At 34.0% G+C, this 21,296-nt stretch overlaps 1 protein-coding gene across 3 annotated transcripts in view; it reads right to left on the reverse strand.

Annotated features, from left to right (window-relative positions):
• The window catches only part of GRIK2 (glutamate ionotropic receptor kainate type subunit 2), a 370,464-nt gene that overhangs the window by 124,785 nt on the left and 224,383 nt on the right, over nt 1–21,296 (reverse strand). For all 3 annotated transcript variants that reach the window (XM_064707223.1, XM_064707224.1, XM_064707225.1), the window contains exon 12: nt 10,490–10,713. In XM_064707223.1, the coding sequence (XP_064563293.1) occupies nt 10,490–10,713 (224 nt within the window). The remainder of the gene's footprint in view (nt 1–10,489; nt 10,714–21,296) is intronic.

Below are 21,296 nucleotides of genomic sequence, written 5' to 3' on the forward strand. Positions count from 1 at the left end.
TGACTGGATTTACAGAAAAGCAATTTCATCATGATTTGAGTAAACACTGAGTGACTTCCATACATAAACCAGAAATGTTTGAAGGACACACTACAGAGTATATTTCAGTATCAAAACCAGTTATCATATTTGTTTTTTCAGACTGATTTCTGATCAAGCCCTTTCAGTGCTTAAATGACTAATACTCTCTAATGAGTGAGAGGCAGAAGCCTTGCATAAGAAAGGTAAACTGGAAACAGCTAAATTAGGAAGATCTGGAGATAAATAATTCCCACAGGCCTGTCTACAGGAACTTGTCTTGAACAATCTTATTTTTCTAACACTTAGAACACTTAAATTCCAGAAATATTCACTTTTTAATTCCTTACTTCTTTTAAAGATATGCTTCTGATTTGAAGTCTAATGTTTAACCATTAGCTAAGTCTAGTAAGTTTTTCCTCCAATAAACAAATGCTCTGTCTTTCAAATAGATAAAGTTCTGTTAAGTTTATTTTGGTTTAGAGGCTTTCTTTTTCTGTTTGTTTTCCCTTCAATTTAGCTGTATTTAAAAATCTACTTCAATTTATTTCTTAGAATATAATGGATAGTGATGATTGAGAGAAAAGAGATTTAGAAATTTGCATTAGCTAAATTTTCAAAAACTAGATTACTTCTGGTTCTGGAGTCAGAAACCTATTCTTATTTTAAAAATGAAAGAAAAAATCCAAACAAATAAACAAACCCCTTAGATTCTAACACGCATGTTCCACCACTCCAAACAATTTGACAATTGACTACTCAGTTGCAAACATCTAAAAGTACTTGAGAATTGCATCTGCATTTTTAACATTGTGTAACAGGAAAAGGTCTATTTTAAAAAATAAAGGAGTAAAATTCATAAAACACTTCTGTTACCCAAGTTTTCCTTTCCTTCAAATAATCCTGAAACTAAATAATCCAACAGAGAACTCTGAAATACTATCCTGCATTAACTGCTATTTCATTCCACTGAACATCTGTTCCTAGAATTTTCTACAAGGTTAATAACCATTGTATCATCTTGACTTTTCTTCCAATGGTTTACCTCTCCCTCTTAATGTAGATGAAATAAAGAAATTTATTGCATACGTGTCCACATATTTTGTAAAAATATAATAATATTTTTAATATGTTTGGCTTATTTAGCATAAAGAGTGCTTTTCAATCCTTCAGCCATCTTTGCTCAATGTCATTTTGTTTTTCTGGGTCCTCCAGAAGAAGGGTAAATAGAAACCATGACTCCTAACATTAAATTTTCCATCCCTTCACCATAACCTCTACTTTTTTTTATGGGGAAACTGTTCACTGTTAGGCAAGTGTTCCAAGCAGGATGAATACATGAAATTACTTCAATAAATAAAATGTCTCCTACATCAGTTTTCTGGTTTGACTTTGGTCAAAACAAGAAACCAAAACAACAAACCAAATCAAAGCAAACAAGCAAACAAAATACCACCAACAGTTCAGCTGCTGGTTGAATTAATTTTCTAATATATCAGGCACTCTGTTAATTCAGACACTGGTGCTGATGGAAAGGAATCAGTCAATAAGCTAACTTGCACATTTTCAAATTAGTACTCACACCAATTATTAACAAAATCTTTTGAAAACACTGTGGTTCCTTCTTGGATCCTTGACTCTATTTCCATTCCAGTATATCCTTGTCTTCTGTTCTTTAGGCAGGGGGACTACATATCTCATGAGAATGAGGTTTTGCGTATCTCATGAGAAAATTGCTGCTGTGCATTTTGGTGAGAGTTACAGTTTCCTTCTCCCCATGTATACTATACATGCCAGAGTAAAACACATGAAATAAATAAAACCTCAATTAAAGAAAATAAACCTTCTGTCTCCTAACCCCAAAAACATAAGAGGCACTGACTTTCCTCAAAAGGATAATTTTAGTTTTAAAAGCATTCAGTTTCATGTAAAGAGGAACTCTTCTCTTTAGGCACATTTAATGTTCCCTGCAATCGTCTGCTAAATAAATATACAAAGTACCAAGTCTAAACTTGCTACATATAGAGGAAGACATTTTTGACAAAACAGAATTAAATTATCCAATTTCAAAAAATCTGAATTTACAGCACTTTTTCTGGAGACTCAACTTATTTTAAAGCAAACTACTTCATAAAAGCAATCCAATATTCTTCCAATGTACTATATATGCTGGTAATCAGCAAGGGCTGATTAAAAAAAGAATGAAACCCTGCACTGTAAAGAATCTTTCAAAACTACAAAAAATTTTTCCTCAGATGGATTTTTATAAGCCTGGACTATGGCATTATTTGTTACTGGATCCTAATACAGTACAAAGAAATTCACAAATCCCTGCCCATAGTAGATATGAGGCATTAACTTTTGTGATGCCATAGAACTCTTGACAAAACAATCTCCAGATCTTGGCTCACTTATGGAAACTGTTTATCCAAGACATTTGAAAACACAAAATTAGAGGACATCTACTTTGGTTTCAGTGAAACCCAATTATCTAAAGAAAACTACAAGTATTTTATGAGAAATATTGCTCTTTTGACTGCAGAGATACTTTCAAAAACAATTTTCAGAGTATGTATGTTTATAAGATTTTGCCATACAGTGTGCAAAAATAAAGTCACAGGAAACTGGGCATATAAACTCAATTATGAGTGTATAAGACAAGATTATGTGTGTCTGAAAAGAAATGACAATACAGTGTGGCATAACATCTTTCAGCATCTCCGAGCTTGTTCTAAAGATGAAGGGGATGCAAATGTAATTATTAAACTGTCACAGGCAGTTAGGAATAATGATTTAGACAAAAAGTGAATGGCATTCAGACAGATGTCTAGCAATGAACTCTGTGAAACTCAATGAATCAAATAGAACAATTCTAGTCAGTCAGAAATCAAAATAGAAGGCCACTGAGTACACCCATAATTTCATCAGCTATTCACCAATGAAAACTTAGAAGATTTTACTAGTGAAGATTGTTTATCTAACTGAGTTCTCTTCAAAAGCTTTAGTGAACACCCTTAAGATCTTAAGATTCCAGATACTGATGAGATTCAAAAGTATATTTGGGATTCTGACATGTTTGGGCAGTCAAACACTCAGTGAAATATAGAAATGAGTAACTGAAACAAAGAAGGAATCACAGAATGAAAAGTTCAACATGACTTTTGAAAGACCTTTCCATAAATATCCTCAGATTCTGTGAACGACTGCATAGCAATGTTCTATCAATATGCAGAGGAAATATTTGTTTTAAAATATGCAACACCTCCATGTAGAGAGTCACAAAAGTAAAGTCAGAGTGGGTACTTAAATAATGTGTGTGTGAGAATGAAGAGATTGAGTTGCTGGTAGCAAGAGACATAAAATTCCTTAAGGGTGAACAGAGTTACCATTCAGTGCAGCCATTAAAGACATCCTGGTTCCTGGGTAATTAGTAATGAATTGCAGAGCCTTGTGATGTCTTCCAGAATATGAAAATGAGAAAAAAAACAACAGAAAGGATGGAGTTTCAAGGCCATTTTCAACTCTAGACTTCTATACTCTTCATTAACAAAAAAATAAAATCTGATTAGGGTAATCCACAAAGGAACAATAATTAACATAAAACATACTGGTGAAGCAGCTGGACAAAAAATGCATATTACGAAATGCTTTCCATGAGGCAGAAGTCACCAAACCTACCGCTTTCCTAAAATCCTACATCATGAGAGGTGCAGGAAAAACTCAGTTTTTTCACATAGGAATACAGAATTTTCCTCTCTTCAAGTGAATATATTTTCTTGTCAAATATGCATATAGATATTTAGCCAATGGGTAGTACTATATTTTCTGTTGGACTGCTAAAGCAATTGGTTATGATTTTTTTCAGCCAACCTCAGTAGCCATTTTAGTTATTTTGCTGGCAGTGGTTTCTTCATAGTTTTGAAGAAACCAAGTAGTACCTGGGATTTCAGATTGACCTAGCACCAATATAGCAAGGATTTAGAGAACTGGGGATTTTTACCTATAAAATGTAAGGAGGATATATATGTTAAGAAGTTTAAAAGAAAAGTTTTTGCTTACTGTGATCTCTAACAGTATTATAACAGAGGTTATTATGTAGATGTTGTGCTTGTGTGTGGACTCACAGACCTCCTGGAACTCTTGTCTCTTCTGGAACAGCTGAAGGAGACTGGAAGCATTGAAAGAAGCAGTTTAAGCAAACCTTGAGGGGTTAGGATGAGGATCCATACTGGGTTGCTTATTTATAAACTATAAATTTCATAAACTAACATTAAATTTCTTCTGGAGGAGTCAGAGAGATCAAAGCATTCTTGCAATTGTCAAAATGCAAAGTGGGAGATTGTTTCTTAACTCATTGCTATACATGTCCTTCTTTAAGCCACATATCCTCAGCCAAAATATTTAGATTTTATAGCGCTGATGGTGATCTAAATCATAACTTCTCAAAATAATTACACAAGCCAGATGATGACTATGAGAAGGAATTACAATTCCAGGTTTTTTGCAGTTTTTATATAGAAATGGGACGAATCATCAGTTCTGTGTGCTAGCCACAGAAAATTACTTAATTACTCAAATACTGATTGTAGATTTATGCTGCAATAAATGGTTTACATGAACTATTTTACCAATAATGGCACAATAAACTATTTAACCAATTTACAGATTACTTAGAAGCATCTGAGCATATTTGAAATAACATGGACAAGTCTTGCTCACAAAATTTCCAGTGACTGCCATCCAGATAAGATGACTGTACAATTTCATCGTTATAACATTTAGCAGGATTGACTAAGTAAAAAAATAGTTCTTCATAATTTGCTTATGAGTGCAATAAATTAAGATATAACTGCTGTGTCTTCTTTATATTACCTCATTTATTGAAACTTCATTTAAAGGTTAGAATTCTAAAATTAAAATTTCTCAGTTCTCATGTAAAGGAGAAGAAATTTAGTTCAGCAAGTAGGTTTTCTAGAACATTGTCATAAAAGATTTCTTGGTATAGCTACACAAATATATTAATTAATAAAAAAAGCTTGAAAAGTCAACAAAGAGAGAGAAAAATTCTTGTTATGCAATCTGCATGACAAGGTACACTTGATAAAAAAACTCAGTGTTCCAGAGGCTGGCACAGTTAATTTTGTTTTTTTTTCCCAATAAGAATGATCTTTGGCATTAGCAAGGATTTGCTTTTCAACCAGAAACAAAATTATATGAAAAGAAGCAGACTATCCAGAATCTTTTGGAAGCAATCAGCTAAAGGTCATGAGGTGCAACTTGATTTTAAAGAAATTAAATTTTCTGATTTTGAGATAATTGTTGTGGAACAATATTGGTAGGAGTGTAATTTTTGGCATACTTTTAGCCTTGTCTACTTGCACAGCATTTTATTGTAGAGTGAAAACTGCATAATACTTGCATTACAACAGAGGAAAAATTAATACTTTGCATTACAATTGAACCAAAACTATCTTAAAACTCTGTAAGAGAAGCAGATTTCAGTGTTGACATCTGGATTGCCCTATAGGATGATGAATCTATTCCTGAAAACACCTCATAGCATATGCTGTAGTTCTCTAGGGAGACTTCAGGAGATAAAATTCTCATAGAAAGCGTGCTTGTTAAAAATAAAGGGCAAATATGCTAACTTCCAACTTGGTTAACTATCAACATAGTAATTTAGGGACCAGAGCTCCACAGTAACTGGAATAATAGTTTCCTCTCATTCTCTCATTCATTCCTTTCCATTAAGGTGGTTTTCAAGAAGTGGTTTCAAAATCAATCAGGCAAGGTTAAGGACAGAAATCAGCTGATCAAAAATATAAAATGAAAATGAAGACTGATGAGATGTAAAAGGATATGCATGCACGTCAGAGAGACTTAATGCCCAGGCATCTGTTACAGTCTGAAGCAGCAGGCTATTCCCAAGCTTTTTCACAGAGAAAAGATTAAGATAAATGTGTGGAGACTTTTTAGGACTTGTCTCATTTAATTATGTTTTATTCCAGCTGGTAAGAGAAAAATATAATTTGTAGATGAGGCAATGTTCATTGTGCTCTAATCAGTGCTTATGAGGAAATGGAAACATAGGTGATAACAAATGCTTTGGCAGCTGGAAGCAGCACAAGAGCCTGACTTAGAAGGTGTAGAATGGAATAATTCCAAAAGGAGGATAAGGCAAGAAGTCCTAGCATAAAAAATGTGTTACAAGTAAAGGCAAATAAGCCCTTTAAAATGACAACCCATGATTTAAAATTAGCAATTATGGCAGTGAGCACAGTTTAATGTGTATTTCCACAATAGTCACTGATACTTTGGACAGCTCAGTGCGAAAAGCACAAGAGCTCAGTCATGGCCAATCTTACCCAGGATAGGTTATCTGCTTCACACCTGATCTGTAAAAATGAAGTACCTCACTAAGGCAGCTGTATCTCTTCCAGTTTTGAAGATAGGTCATTTAAGAGTGATATTTTTTATGACAGAAATATATGTCCACAGCAACAAAAAAGACCTTACTACACAGAGAAATCCATCAGTGTTCAGGGAATAGCTTGAAATCCAGTAAATTAGGCATAAAATTATTTTATAAAAACATTTAAGGAATTTAGTCTCCAATCTGTTTTCAAAAAAGAGACAAAAAGACATGGAGTTTAAAATTCTGCACGAGACTCAAAAATGCACTATAGACACAAGAAAACTTAGCTGAAGAATAATTTTGAAAGTAATTTATAGGAAGACCTAGGCAAATAAAACATATTAAGCATTTTTCAAAGCATAAAACTGGTTTTGTTCATAATGCCTACATAGAAAGGGAAGGATCCTCCAGTAATTAATATATTAGATTTTGCAGGCCAAAAATAGGAAGTATCTTTTTCTTGTACACAGACTGATGGAAAAGAAGGGACAATATGGATCTATGAAGTTGATAACACTGTAAGAAAACAGCATGTTGCTTCGAAATGGTACCATGGTTTGCAGCAACAGATAGAAATAAAAAGAAATTCCACTAATTGAGATTTTTGATTATACAGATCAGAAAATGTGTAATTGACAGAAGTCCAAAAAACAGCTGGTGTGCTTTACTGAGGTTCTAGTTTTCCTTCTAATCACATCTAAATTTTGAATTTAACTGGTACTTTCAATCAAAGACACTAGTAAAGGCTGAGTGATAAAGGTTTGGTATTTGAATGCAGCAGGTTTTCAGATGACACAAGACACTGCTAGTAGACAGAAAACGACAATGCTATCTAGCACCAGAGAGATCTATTACTGTTGCCACAACAGGAAAAAAACACTATATGAAATTCTCAGTTCACAGAAAATGCACAGACTTAGTGCCAAGCAGGCTGAGTTTACAGATTAGTCATCAGTCTGTACAACAAAGCAAGGAACTTCCAGAGACCAACCATCCTAACTACTGAGATTCAACAGCAGCAATACAAAAGATTAGGAGGTGCAATGCAGAATCTGTCTGTTCAAAAGTAGAATTGTCTTTTGGGTGGAACTAAAAGAGGAAAATAAAATAGAAAAGCCCTCAAGCTAGCACATAAATCTTTCCTAGCTCCTTGTCTTGTTGAGTGTGTAAAGATTACAGCTCTTTATATATCATTCTCAAATTGGAAGGAAAATCCAATGCTCTTGCAAATTAAGAAAGGGACTGATACAGATTTAAATTTCTCTTTCTATGGAAGTATTTTGAACAATTAATTCTTAAATATTCTTGAAGCTTTTACTAATTTCTTCATCTTTTCTTAAATATCACAATACCACTAATTAATGAGTGAGATCCAAGAGACACCATAGAATGGTACTTTCCATTTTAGATGTATCAAGCTCTTACATGCCAACATGGTTTGGAAGACATGGTGAAACAATAACACCACAAAACCTTTGACACAAAAATGGGAGGTTTCAATTTTAAAATAAATATTCTATACTGAACACTCTGATGATCTGTAATTACAAAACATTATATCATAGAGGACACACTAAGCACTGCTCCAAACAAAGGCACACCTTATTATGAAACAGAAAGTAATTATTATGAAACACTGCTATTTAAACATCCATTATGGAAGGATTGTTATGGAGTAGATATCTTCTTAATAAGAAACTCTGGGTAGACCCTATTAAACCAGTGGCACTCAGTCCAGGAGTTTCACAACACCAGGACTGTAAAATACACCATCAGCTGTGCAATACCCAACCTGTAATCTGTGCTGAACAGACATACCACTACACTGCAAAGTCCTCTTCACAAACACACTTTGAAGCATCTCTCTTTACATGACAGATAAAATTTTTGAATTTTATTTGCAAACAGGTCTTTATCTTTTGAATAATGTTCTTCGTTGTTTCTGCTTAGTATTCAGCAGGAAATTCAACTTTCAATATAGACCTGTTTCCTTTTACGAGCAATAATGTTAGAAAATGTTATCACTTACTACTAAGTCATTCTACACTATGAATAAAATCTGTAGATTGTCTTACATAACCCTACATCTTTTATTTCTAAATGTGTTATCAATATTTGATTGTACCAGTTAAGAAATATTGAAAATCTCTAGATATGAATTTATGTGTAAAAAAGATATCTTATAGAATTCTACAGAAATAAAACTTCTTTTCTCAGTATAAAATATATTCTGTATTGCTTTACAATTAAGATAATGCTTCCAATTACATAAGGAATTAATGGTGCTCATCACAAAAACAGAGAAGTGAAAAGAAATGTCAGCATTATTGCTCTAATATCTGGTATTTCTATATAAAAATAAATATTCCTTCCTGTTCTGCTAGTGAGCTCAAGTGGCCAAATACCTTAATTTAAAAAATAGAAAAAAAAAAAAGCTTCAAGAAAATCTATCTTTGCTAAAAAACATGTCAAGGCGCATTTCAAAGCATAAGTAGGAACTCGGCTGTACAAATCCTACTAACATTATTGGGAGCTACCTGCCAAAAGCACTGTGCATCATGCTGAATATGTCCTTCAGTGATACCAGTAGGGTTAAAACTTTTGGACATACACGTAAATATTTTATGTTTCATATTTCACAAGATAACAGTTGTGATTTATGCTTGGCTGTGCTTTCAGAGGTATCTGTATGGCAGGAACACCTCAGAAGCTATTGGACTTTCTGGAACACCTCAGAAAATATTGTACTCTTTGTTATATAGTCCACTAAAACAGGGGTCTTTCAAGGAGCTTTCATGATAACTCTGGCTCTTTAAAGCAGACTTTTCAAAATGGCACACAGTAAAGTCTTTCATTACAAAATGTGTTTCAGTTTCATCTATGTTACTTCAATACTGAATGTACTTCATCTACAGGTGATAAATTACCTTTAAAGCAGTTTCTAAAAATATTACTTCTTCCTAATATAGGAATGATACAACTTCTCCAAAATGAAACAGAGAGTATCAAAAAGAGATGGAGAATCCTGATACTAAATACAGAACAACAGAAAAAGAAATATATGAAGATTCTACTGTGAACCACAGCATGAAATCACGGAAATCTCAGGACTGAAGTGAGATTTCATTATCAACTCAAACAAAAAGACCCCATCTTATAAAAGAGATAAAAGCCAGTATAGTTCACATGCATTTGATTAAAAAAATTGCAAGTGACTACAAGGGGAAAAGAGATTTCGTACACTGCTCTGAGCTTTTTCTGCTGTTATGACAAACGCCAAAGCTATATGTAAGTCTGTATTTATGTGAGCATCTGAACTCAGCCCTAGTGTGTTAAAAAGGAAATGGTAAACATATAGGGATTTTTTGACAAAAGATGTTTTTCTGCTCATTTGTGTTGAAAAAAAAAAAACTGATAAAAAAGTGAGCTATATATATATAAAGTCAATTTATAATTTAACAGTTGAGGTATCATGTTCCTTAATTCTAAAAGCTCAACTAAGCTTCCAAAAACATTCCACTCAGAGACTTTAAATTCTGTGGAGTATCTCAGGGATTTCAACTAGCACAAAATTAAAAAATAAATATTTTTATCCTACTTCAATGATACTAATCTACACAAACTTACAACTGGTAGAGGCCCAGATTGGACATCTAGAATTAACATGGGCAGCTAAGTACTCTAATTGAGATTGAGCACCGCTACATAAAAACAAATCAGAGTAACAAAATAAAACATGCAAACCCTGGGTTTCTAAATGCAGGCTTATTGGGAAAAGCTATTTTAAAAACTTTCTAGTGTCTCTATATTTGTAAATAAAAGAAAAAATCTAGCTAGCATACTCAAGACTTAGAGAAATAGTCCAGTAACGAACTGGAGACTTAGTATGGCAGTGGAGAATATTAATAGTGAGAACCCTCATCATTATCCTTCTGTAAATCATGAAGTTTAAATATAAGAGTATGAAAGTAAGAAAAGTTTTGTGACTTTTGACAATTATTAGTAAGAAAAAAATGGTAACAATTGCCAAAAAAATCACAAAAGTTGACATGTTACCTGGCTATGACAAAGAGCACACAACTGACACCCAAGTAAGCCAGCAGAATATACATCCAGATATCAGGGGAGAGAGGATTCAGGAAGGAGAAGACGCCCGGGTTTGTACCATTGGGCTTGCGGTACAAAATACTTATTCCAAGAGTCATAAAGGGCTTGGAAAAGTCGATGACCTTCTCACGAACATAGGTAATTGCCAATGGTGCAACTGCAAGGTCAGCTTTCTGTGGGCAGAAATACAAAGAGAGAAAAAGGCCATGAGTCAGAAGCAACAGGCTGAAGCAGACAATAAGATAATGCAAAATACAAACTTTGCATGGAGGATGTTTATTCTTGTACTAGGTTGCCTGAAATTTAAAATTCTTCTCTCTATAACTAAGGACACAGATTTATTCTACTTCTTCTTTGCTAAACTGACATAGCATTTAGAAAAAATTAAAATCACTAGTACAGGGATACAAATGAAGAAAAATATTGCATCTTGCAGAAAACATGAACATCTATTATCACATACTTTAAAACTTTATCTTTTGTGCATTTCAACATATGTCTTCTCTTTGTCACTCCCTCACTGTGCTCTTTAGAAGCAAATATATTTGTGAAGCAGATGTGAATATGCTGGTATGAGTGCAGGGAAAGGACCAGGAAGCAGTTCTTCATATTTTAGGATAAAAATGGTACAAAATGAAGATCAGTTTAAAATTGGAAGTGCTACACCTGCAAGGTTGCTGAGGATGTTCTAACAAAGTACAACTGTCCTTACTCACTTGAGGGAATCACTGCAAAACTTACAGATAGTTATTAATTAGTTGGACTACTTAAAATGAATTCATCAATTGAATGCATTTTGTCAATTAACATTTAGTTTTAGTTATTACAGGAATAATTCATAGGAGATTAATAAATAGCCTATGCTATTCTTTTAATCAAAACTTAATGGAAACCAGAGTGACCAAAAATCTACAGAATCTACTTCTTAATCTCTGTCAACACTAGAAATACTCCTGTGTATGTATGAATGTGTAAGTGTGTGTGCATACACACATAAGAAAGAGGAAAGTTCAGAGCGAGAAAGTTTATAGTGCAAGACCTGGAAAGCTGTAAAATAAGAATTCTTTATAAACCACACCAAATACAGGTATGTAATGACAGAAATGGTATAGCTACCATGGAGTACTGTTACCTAAGAAATATATCCAAGTAGTATAGTTGCAAATGATACCATTTTCAGAATGCCTGTTTTAAGATACAGAGATATGATTCCAAATAAAATAAATCCACACACTTATGTACTTTTTGCTCATTTGATATTGTGTATACTGTGTAACACTCAAACTTCCATGCAATGTAGCATTTCAGTGTTCCTTTTTATTTTTATTTTTATTTTTATTTTCTTACCTAACACAAAGTCCTTCTATGGTCTATTCTTGTTATGAACATTTATATAATTAGATTTACTGTAGTCAGTTGCAATATGAAACTTTGTTGACACTGTTAATTTTATTTGGTAAGGTTTTACTGGTCAAAAAAATTACATGCATTTCATTTCCATTGGTATTAGGAACTTATAGATATTAATCAAAACAGCAAGGCTTAATTCCACAGTGGATGACTTTTTATAGATTGCATATTATTGATGATATTCCAGCTGATGTAGAAAGAAAATGGTAAAGTAAGAAACTAAAATTAATTTGAATTAAAAGTTATAGGTCAACACGAAGAAGTTTAAAAACATAACAACCCAATATTAGTTTGTGAGGCAAGTAGCAGACCTTAACCAAAGAGTCTGAAGGCAGCTGACTAGAAATTGTTAGAAGAGGCAGCTTCCCCAAGACAGATAAATTAAATCTTTTGAAAAGCTATTGGTAGATGTGAATTTTGGTCTTATTATATTAACAGAACCTTAATAAATAACAAATAATTTATTTTAATAAATACCATGGAAAATCCAACTCTTCACAATTAGATGGAAACAAGAACATATGCAAATGAATATAGGTTGTAACTATCTCTAGTGGAGCCAAGTTGCAGATGAAATTAGAAGAATAACTGATCAATAAATAATATGTCACATATGACAGAATAGAACAGATATCCGAACCTGGGAGGACAGATATAAAATTTATGTACATAACTTGACATCTTAAGAGTCTCTTCAGTGGTGAGCAACTCTGGATATTCTTGAACTAGAATATCACCATAAGAAAAATTAAGCATCTAACAAAAAGAAAAAAAACAACAAAACAAAACAAAATTTGCAGTCTTTAATAACGAGGAAATGACAAACTTGAAAATGTAATGTTACCACACAAAACTTTTGTTAATATTGTTTATCTCAAATCGTTAATTCTCCTGGAAAATCTTTCATTCTGAAAAGAGCACTATTTGTAAATATGGGAAAGCAGGGGAAGCAGGGGCCAAGTTTCTAGAAGTGCAGTACCAGTTTCTGCTATGCTCAGCTACAATGAAGATATAGAAGGAAGAGAATCATCTTTAGTTTACTTCTAGTGACAAATAGGGGAGGAATAACGTAAAATTGGTATTTTATCAGTTGACATTTAACAACATTAACAAATTAGTGTATCCTAATATGGCTTTTTGATAAGTTCTATTACAAAGAATATTTGTCTCACTTGGCAGTGATAAATTATTCCATTTTTTGTAATCAAGGCATACATGGTTCTAATCTTTAAATGAATAAAAGGTATATCTACCTGAAAACTCAATCCATAATAGCACATAACTATTTCTTGAGATGACAAAAATTTTTATAACAGCATCCAAGTATTGGTGAGGTAAGCTAGTTGCCACAAAGAAAAAAATCTGCAACTAAAGGTTACAATAGTGATTAGAAACAATCTGACAAGGACATTCCAAGGCAAGGCATGGTCTGTGGAGAGCAAAGAGTGAACTGAACAAGACATCACAAATCCTAGACATGCTAACCACAGATGTGCAGAGTGTTAACCATGCTGTTTTGCAAAATAGAACTGCCATAGATTTTTTGCTTTTAGCACAAAGACATAAATGTGAAGAATTTGAGAGAATGTGTTGCATGAATCTGTCTGACCATTCAGTGTCCATTCACAGTAAGATAAAAGAACTACAACAGAGACTTCACAATCTGAAAAAAGAAGAAAGTTTAAGAATTAACGAATGACTTAAAAGCTTAAGACTTAGACCGTAGCTAAGAAACCTTGTGATCTATGCTATAGGACTGCTGAGTGTAATTTTACTGTTTTTACTGATTTTGCCTTGTGTTTTTAATTGCATTCAAAACATAGTCAGCCGTACAATAGCAAAAACCTAGCAAGCTAATTTCCTTGCACAAGAAGAAAACGGGGGAAATGTGGAGAGCTTTAATGTGGAGAGCTTTATTAATAGTTGGTTAGCTGAGAAAGGCCATGCTGACATATTGCCACTGGTCAAGCTGAGAAATCAGCAGTCAGCAAGCTGAAAGGAGATGTCAGCAGCTTGCAATCAGTGGCCTTGCTGCAACATGGAGAAAGGGAGTAGAGATTAGTCCTGAATATCTCCTAAGAATATGTAGAAAGTATCAAAAGTAGGACCATAGGAATGTAAAAGTAGGTGTAACTGCTGATATGTAACTAACCAATCCTGAGCTCAACTTTTGCAATATGCATGAAGTTAATTACGAACTGTATTTAACCCGCTGTGCTGATCAATAAAATGGGGCCTGTGATGATCAACTGGATGTCCTGGTCTCCTTCCGTCGACAAAGGTCCTGAGCAAAATGGAGGAGTTGTGCAGCCTAGTCTATGGTATGATAGAGGACTGCACTGCAGATAATGAGCTGTAATTGTGCATCCTCTCCCTGCCCGTCCCAACCACCCCCCAGGAACTCAGGAGCTCCTGATAAACCTGCACCAAACCAGGTGAGCAATGAGGCACCCCCTTGATCATAACAGCAGGGCAGTAAAGTGTGCGGGGGCGTGAAAGGCCCTGGAATCCGGCTGTCTGGTGAGGGGCGAAGGCCAGGGCCCCTGCGCATCAGAAAGCAGCCCCCCTCGGCGTCTTGGCCTCGGGCTGAGCTGGGTGATAGCTCGGAGCAGCGCGGTGAGAGACGAATTAGGAGGCGACCACTTGCTGGGGGTAAACTGTCGGTTTATTACAGAAGAACCAACAAGGAGGGGAAACACCCAGCAAATGGCCCCGAACAAGGGGCAGGAGAGGGTTTTAAGGGAAAAGGGGGGAAGAAGGCAGGGAAACCCAGCTATCCAATAGAAATACATATTTGGAGGTACGAAACATAACTGATATACTAAAGTAACCAACTGTTATAAATCATAGGAGGGGCTCCGGGGCTACAGCCAACCATAACTCCCAGAGAAAAGAAAATTCTCGAAACCTGGGAGGAGAAAAGGAGTGATTGACTGAGCCCAAGGAGGAGGCACTTTCACTTTATAAGAGAAACCAGGGGAGGAGCAGTTTCATTTCCATAGTAACCTAACTGACAGGGTAGCAGCAGGAAGTCCTGGGACCTTCCTGAACCATTTAATACAGAAAATGGGGGAGCAACTAACAGACTTAAGAACACACCACAGCATCAAAGAATCCCTTGAAAGCACCAGAAGCTCATCCATGATACAGGTGGGAATAACCCTGACCATAACACCTACCTGAGCAAGGTGGGCACAAAGGATAAACACTCACACATGTATAAAGCTTCCCTGTCTTGCTACCATGTGCAGTTGTAGGATGCTCATTCACCAACATCTCAAGGTAACCCTGATTTATTTCTGATACAGAAGTGTCGAAGGTAGGCTGAAGTCATCCTCTTTGCTTCTTCCCTCACATTTTACTTCCAAGCAGTTTGTTCAGTGATTATTTTACATCAAGTAGTATTCAAAGAGAAAAAGGGAGGACATTTTTCTTCATTTTTACAGTTTAAATTTGGCAGATAACCTCTAAAAAGAGAGATTTTAAAATCATACTGAATTCAATCTATGCTTGCAGATACAACTAATTTCAGCAAGAAATCTGCACTTTAATACTGAGTAGTGTATGGCCACAGCATGTGCAGAAATTTGGTATTTGCAGAAATTGATGCTTTTTCTTTGAAAATTAACTCTATAAAACCTGGAGAAACAATCACAATAATTTTGGGAGAAATAGAATCTTTAAAGGACTTCATAGCCTCTACTAATTACACCAGGGAAAGGTAAAACAAACACCAGTTGAATTTTCTATTGTTGATAATTTTATGAAAAGCTTTTGTCTCACCTATTTTGTTCAAAACAATGAAGAATTTAAATACAATCTAGACACAGAAACAATAAAATGTCTAATAGCTATTTTTAATTAGACACTACAATTATACAATATCACCAAATTATCTGAGTATTTCAGACAATGTGAATGGAGTCTTCTGGTAAGAATTTTGCTCCTAACATTTTGCATTGATTTAGCAACCATTAATGTTTATACTAAAAATGCAAAGGGAATCATACACTATTGATTCTCAGTTGTTTATTCAGTCAATCCTTACAATCATATTGTAATTGTATAATATACGCAAAACTACACATACACTGAAAAGACATTTAAGCAATTTTACTTCTCTACAGGCAGCAATGCACTTATTACCTGCAATTACTCTTGAAAATAAAGGAATTTGCCTTTTTTTAAAAGAAAAACTTCATACAGCTTTTGTTTAATCTACTATGTTTCCTCAACCTAAAACCCTAAGTCAATATGTAAATTTCTTCAGGTCAAATTTTTGAGACTGTTAACCTGAGTTGAATTTCAGTTACATTCCCTTTGGAGAAAATGCATGCTCAAGATAAAAGAGGAAGGTTAAAGCACAGCTTCAATTCTTTAAACCTGTCTAACACACTCCTAATGCACAGAGACCTTATGCATTATTCTTGTTCAGAGAAGTGCATTTCCCTGCCACTGATTTGAAAAGATAAGATCTGTAATTTGCTTTTAAGCTTACAGTCTATCCTAAACTGCCTTGTTCATGCTGCTACTTTATAGAAAATTTCATACCCCACAAGAAATTTTTAGTCTTATCACAAGGTCTTCATTTCCTCTGAAACCACTAGGAACTTATTAGGGCTTTATCTCTATTTTTATTATAACTAGCCACTTAAATTACTTTGACAGAAATTGTTTCTCTACTGCCTTTTACAGGATCATAGTACAATTCAAGTGGGGAGAGATCAGGAGGTGTCCAGTGCAATTTTCTGTTCAAAACATCTACATGGATGAGACAGTTTTCTTTTGCACTTTACCCAGTCAGTGTTGAAAACCTCCAAGGACGGTGACTACATGACATTTCCAGATAAGCTGCTCCACTGCTTGTCTATCCACATGGTGAAAAAGTTTCTACAGACAAGCAGTGGAGCAGGCTGATTAGAGAGCTTATGCAATTTCCACCCTTGGAGGTTTTCAGTTTATGCTTGTTGCCTTTGGTCTTCCTGCCAGGCTCCTCTGTGAAAAGCCCAGATGGAGTTTCTTGATAACCTCCTCACAGGTCCTGGAAAGCTGCTGCTAGAAATTATTACCTTTGCCAATTTTGAGTAACATACCATAAGGTTAAAAAAAAAAAAATCCAGATTTGATAGCTGAATTTGTCATAACTTCTTATTTTTGGTATCCTGATAGGTATAATTTATATATTTATAAATAATATATATATTTATTTATATATATTTATTTATTTATATATAAATAATTTATATATTTATAAATTTATATATTTATATCCTGATAGGTATAATTTAAACTTAATTGCTAATAATATCCCTTATAGATGGAACAGTAGCACTTGCTACCTTATTAACATAATAAAGTACTTTAACATAAAAAAGAGAAATATGAAGACAGTTTCAGTAGATACTGGCTCACCTAATACATATGTTTGTAACTGCTGAGATGCTTCTCAGTATTTGTTCAGCAACCAACAAGAAGTCACTGGAAGACAGGTGGTTTAATCAAATTCATTTCATTGACAGTAATATTACACAGCGATTTCATTTCTTTAGAACCTCTTGTGTCAGCAGGGTTAATTCTTTTCTTGGCAAAGTCTTGAACAGCAGTGCTAACTAATGGTTTTTTCATCTACTCTCCTTTTAGAGAGGATCCTGGTCTAGAAATCAACAGGATCATTTACTTAGAGGTAGATTTTTTTATTTTTTTTTTAAAAGGAAAAAAATTTTGTAGAGGAAATTTGCATTCTGTCCGCTACCATTAAAACAGCTTTTGATATTAATTCAACTAGACAAAAATGGAATGTATGGAATGCACAGAATCCTTCCTTCAGTGATTTAAACAGGATAAAGCATATATTTTGATCAACATAGTGTTGTCTAGAACTGACTTTTAGTATTGTTTTCTGTTTGCTCCTTTGTTATTACATGAATGTTTAGTCAACAAAAATGATAGCACTAAACCAGCAGGAGGTCTCTAATTAGTTAATTTACATTATTTCCTCTTACTCAGGGTTGTGCTAGTCAACTGTCATTCGCCTATGCCAGTATGGATAATATTTAATAGCTGAATAGATGTAATATGAATACTCAATAAAAACATATATAGTTTCTGCCTGTTGATTAATAATACACTTTCACTAAACTATTTTGAGCCAGCTTCAGTCTAGTCAACAGATAAGCAAATTCTCTGTAAAAGAACTAGAGACAGTAGACCATGAAACTATATGTAGCAGGAACATGGGTAACTATTCATTTCAACAGTAAAATAAAAGTTTTTACGTCAGGAGTTTTGTACAAAGGTTTATTCTAATTGTTAGAAGAGCAGGATTCACATACCCCCAGAAAGAAGAAATTGTCAAAGAAATTTACAAGACTGTGTGATACTGTGGCTCAGAATTCAGGGAAGGGAGACTCCTCCATTAAGAAAATAAAATAAAATAAAATTAGAATAGTTACAATAAAATGTTAGAGTTCTTCTTTGCTGTTTTACACGCTCTTTCTGATGTTGTATTTTTGTACTAGAGATATTTAGCAAACATTAAAATTACTAGACATCATGCTGATAGACACCTTCTTGAGACTAAGTACACATAAAATAAAAATGTTTTCTTTTTTCTAGAAAACATTTTTATTGTTATCCTTTCCAGATTTAGTGCAACTTCCTGGAAGTGTCAGATTTTTTCCCAGTTGCTAATCAGCTGTCACCTAGAATTTTAGTTACTGCTCTCAGGGCAGAAAAATTCCTAGATCTTTTAATTTTGACATAATTTCTGTTCTCAAATGGATGGGGTTTTATCAAATTGTTTTGGTGAACTCATTTAATCACACAATAAATTATTACTTGTGTCAAATTTGACTTAATCCCATTTTTCTATATTACTTTGTCATCTGCAATTTTTCACAATGGAATCAAATAACATTTTTGCATATCATTTGGATGGAAGTAGATCACTGCAGAATATGCCACCTCTTATTGATTAACAATACTCAATTAACAATTTTTGAAAGCTATAATTTCATCAGTTTAATTAATTAATTGAGTAAAACTTATTAACATGAACAAAATCAAGCTCCTGGAATTCTCAATTAATCATTAGATCCAAGGTCTTAGACTTAACTAAAATTGATCATTATTAAAAAACGATAACAAAAAAGGTCCTTTTAGAAACAGAAGTCAAATGAAAAATAGACTTAACATGATTTTCTTCCTAAGACTCACATAATCAATTCCATTTCATGTATTTTGGACTTGTGTAAGGCTGCACCCACTGTTTTTTTTTTTAACTCTATTTGCTATTTGTATAATTTTTTTAAACAACTGAATTATTTTCAGTACCCTGAGGATGACAGTAGTAAACCAGCAGGAACTCTCTAATTAAACTTTGTTTTTTCTGGATAGAAAAATAATTGAGCTATTTCAAATATCATGTGTAGCATTCAGCCCTGTCACTCTCATGTCTTATGATCTTCAATCTAGGTTTAAAGCAATCCTTCTGGCCCTCAAAAGGTCTATTGAAATATTGTAAATTTTCATAATTTCAAATTATAAAAGCAAAACCTTTTGGGAAGATCTACACTTATATTATTGGTAATTATATTATATATATGTATATTATATTATATGTATATATAATTATATATATTATATTATTGGCATATTATAATAAAAACTGTTCAGTTAAGAAAAGCAGCCACAAAAACATCTTTGCTCTTTCCTGGAGCAATTCTGTTGCCCTGAGAATAACAGATCAGCCTTGATACGTTCCCCAAACAGTCTGGATGATGTGTTTCAGTCATCATTCCCAGAGACACATCTCCCACAACCACATCCTGAAACTCTTTCACCAAAATGGTGTTTCCATGAAAATTGACCTACTCAAGGTTTCCACAGCCCCTCCTCCCTATCTTTCATGAGATATGTTCAAATTCCTTGGAGATGATAAAAGATAAATTGCAGCATTATTAATAATCCCTAATAAAAGGGATAAGCCACATTGGAAATCACCTCTGCTATTAGAGAATTCTATTTTTCTCATGTACTTCACTTCAGCAGGCATACACATAGAAACAAAAATCCCAATGTTATTTTCTACTATTCTTCACTATCATTATAGCAACAAAAGTAAAAGATCAGATAAAGGTATGAGGATATGAAAAATGTAATACTTCTATGAATACAGCCCTAACTCTGGATCCAATCAATTCCTAATCATTACTGTAAGCATAGATGATGCTTGAGCTAAAGTATTATTGTTTGGAGTTTCATTTGAAAACTTAATGCCACTTCCTTGATTGGCTATGATGCACTTTGCTGGCAGCATGGTGAAAGTTAATTGCAACTATTTGCTGTGCAATATTTCTCTGTAATTGAAAACTAATCACTATATAAACCCAAGTGCATTAGCAAGGGATGTCCATAACACCCTAACTGTAAAAGAACAATACATAGTCATACTGCAGCTCAACAAATAAGAAAACAATATTCACTTTTAGTGTCAAGAAATTTCAAATAAACTACTCCCGGAGTACAGATCTCCAGAAAAAAAATCCATATATCTCAGAGCATTTTGAAGACCCTACTGCCAAAGCATTTTGAAGACCGTCCTGCCACTTTTGGTGTCAAATCACTGATAATGTAGTTTAAAATTTTCATCCAGTTTCTTTAGGAAGCATAGAACACAATTAGCTCAAAAATAATGAATTAACACTTATAATCCCTTAGGAAAAATTTTAATATTTTGTTATTCTCTATGCCTTACTACATTATTAGAAATTTTGCTGGGCCTTGCTTTACTAAGTGCAGACTGTCTGGAAATTCCTTGTTGTTTGGAAAACAAATTGCTCACTTAAAACTGCTGTTACATTGGAAAGTGCGTCTTCATCTGTCCTGTACTTGAAATCAGTAACAATGTCATAGGGAATTAGTATATGCAGATATATGGTCCTTACTGAATTAATACACAGTTTAGCAAACTTGGTCTGAACTTTTGGATAAGTATTTCTCTGGCATATTAGAGAGATTACTGACTTTTTTTTTTTTTCCCGTTTCCCTGGGATTTTTTGTGGATTTATCCATCTCTACCTAAAGTTTACTTTCTGCATACCTTTTGCTGAGTTAGGGTCTGTTTGGACATTTTTCTGTGGAACATCATATATAACCTTTATTGGAGAGTGACAAAGTAGCCATGAAAACTGTCAACTTGTGAGCACAGAGATGGATTCTTAGCTGTTGGTTTGAAATGAGATTGTACTGTCATGTAGAAGACCCTCTCTTTGATCCTTTACTTAAAACAAACAAACAAACAAAAAGGAACAGAAGGTGCATAGTATGGCATATCTGAGTGAATTAC

This window comes from Zonotrichia leucophrys, chromosome 3 (genome assembly GCF_028769735.1).
Source record: "Zonotrichia leucophrys gambelii isolate GWCS_2022_RI chromosome 3, RI_Zleu_2.0, whole genome shotgun sequence".
NCBI lineage: Eukaryota > Metazoa > Chordata > Aves > Passeriformes > Passerellidae > Zonotrichia > Zonotrichia leucophrys.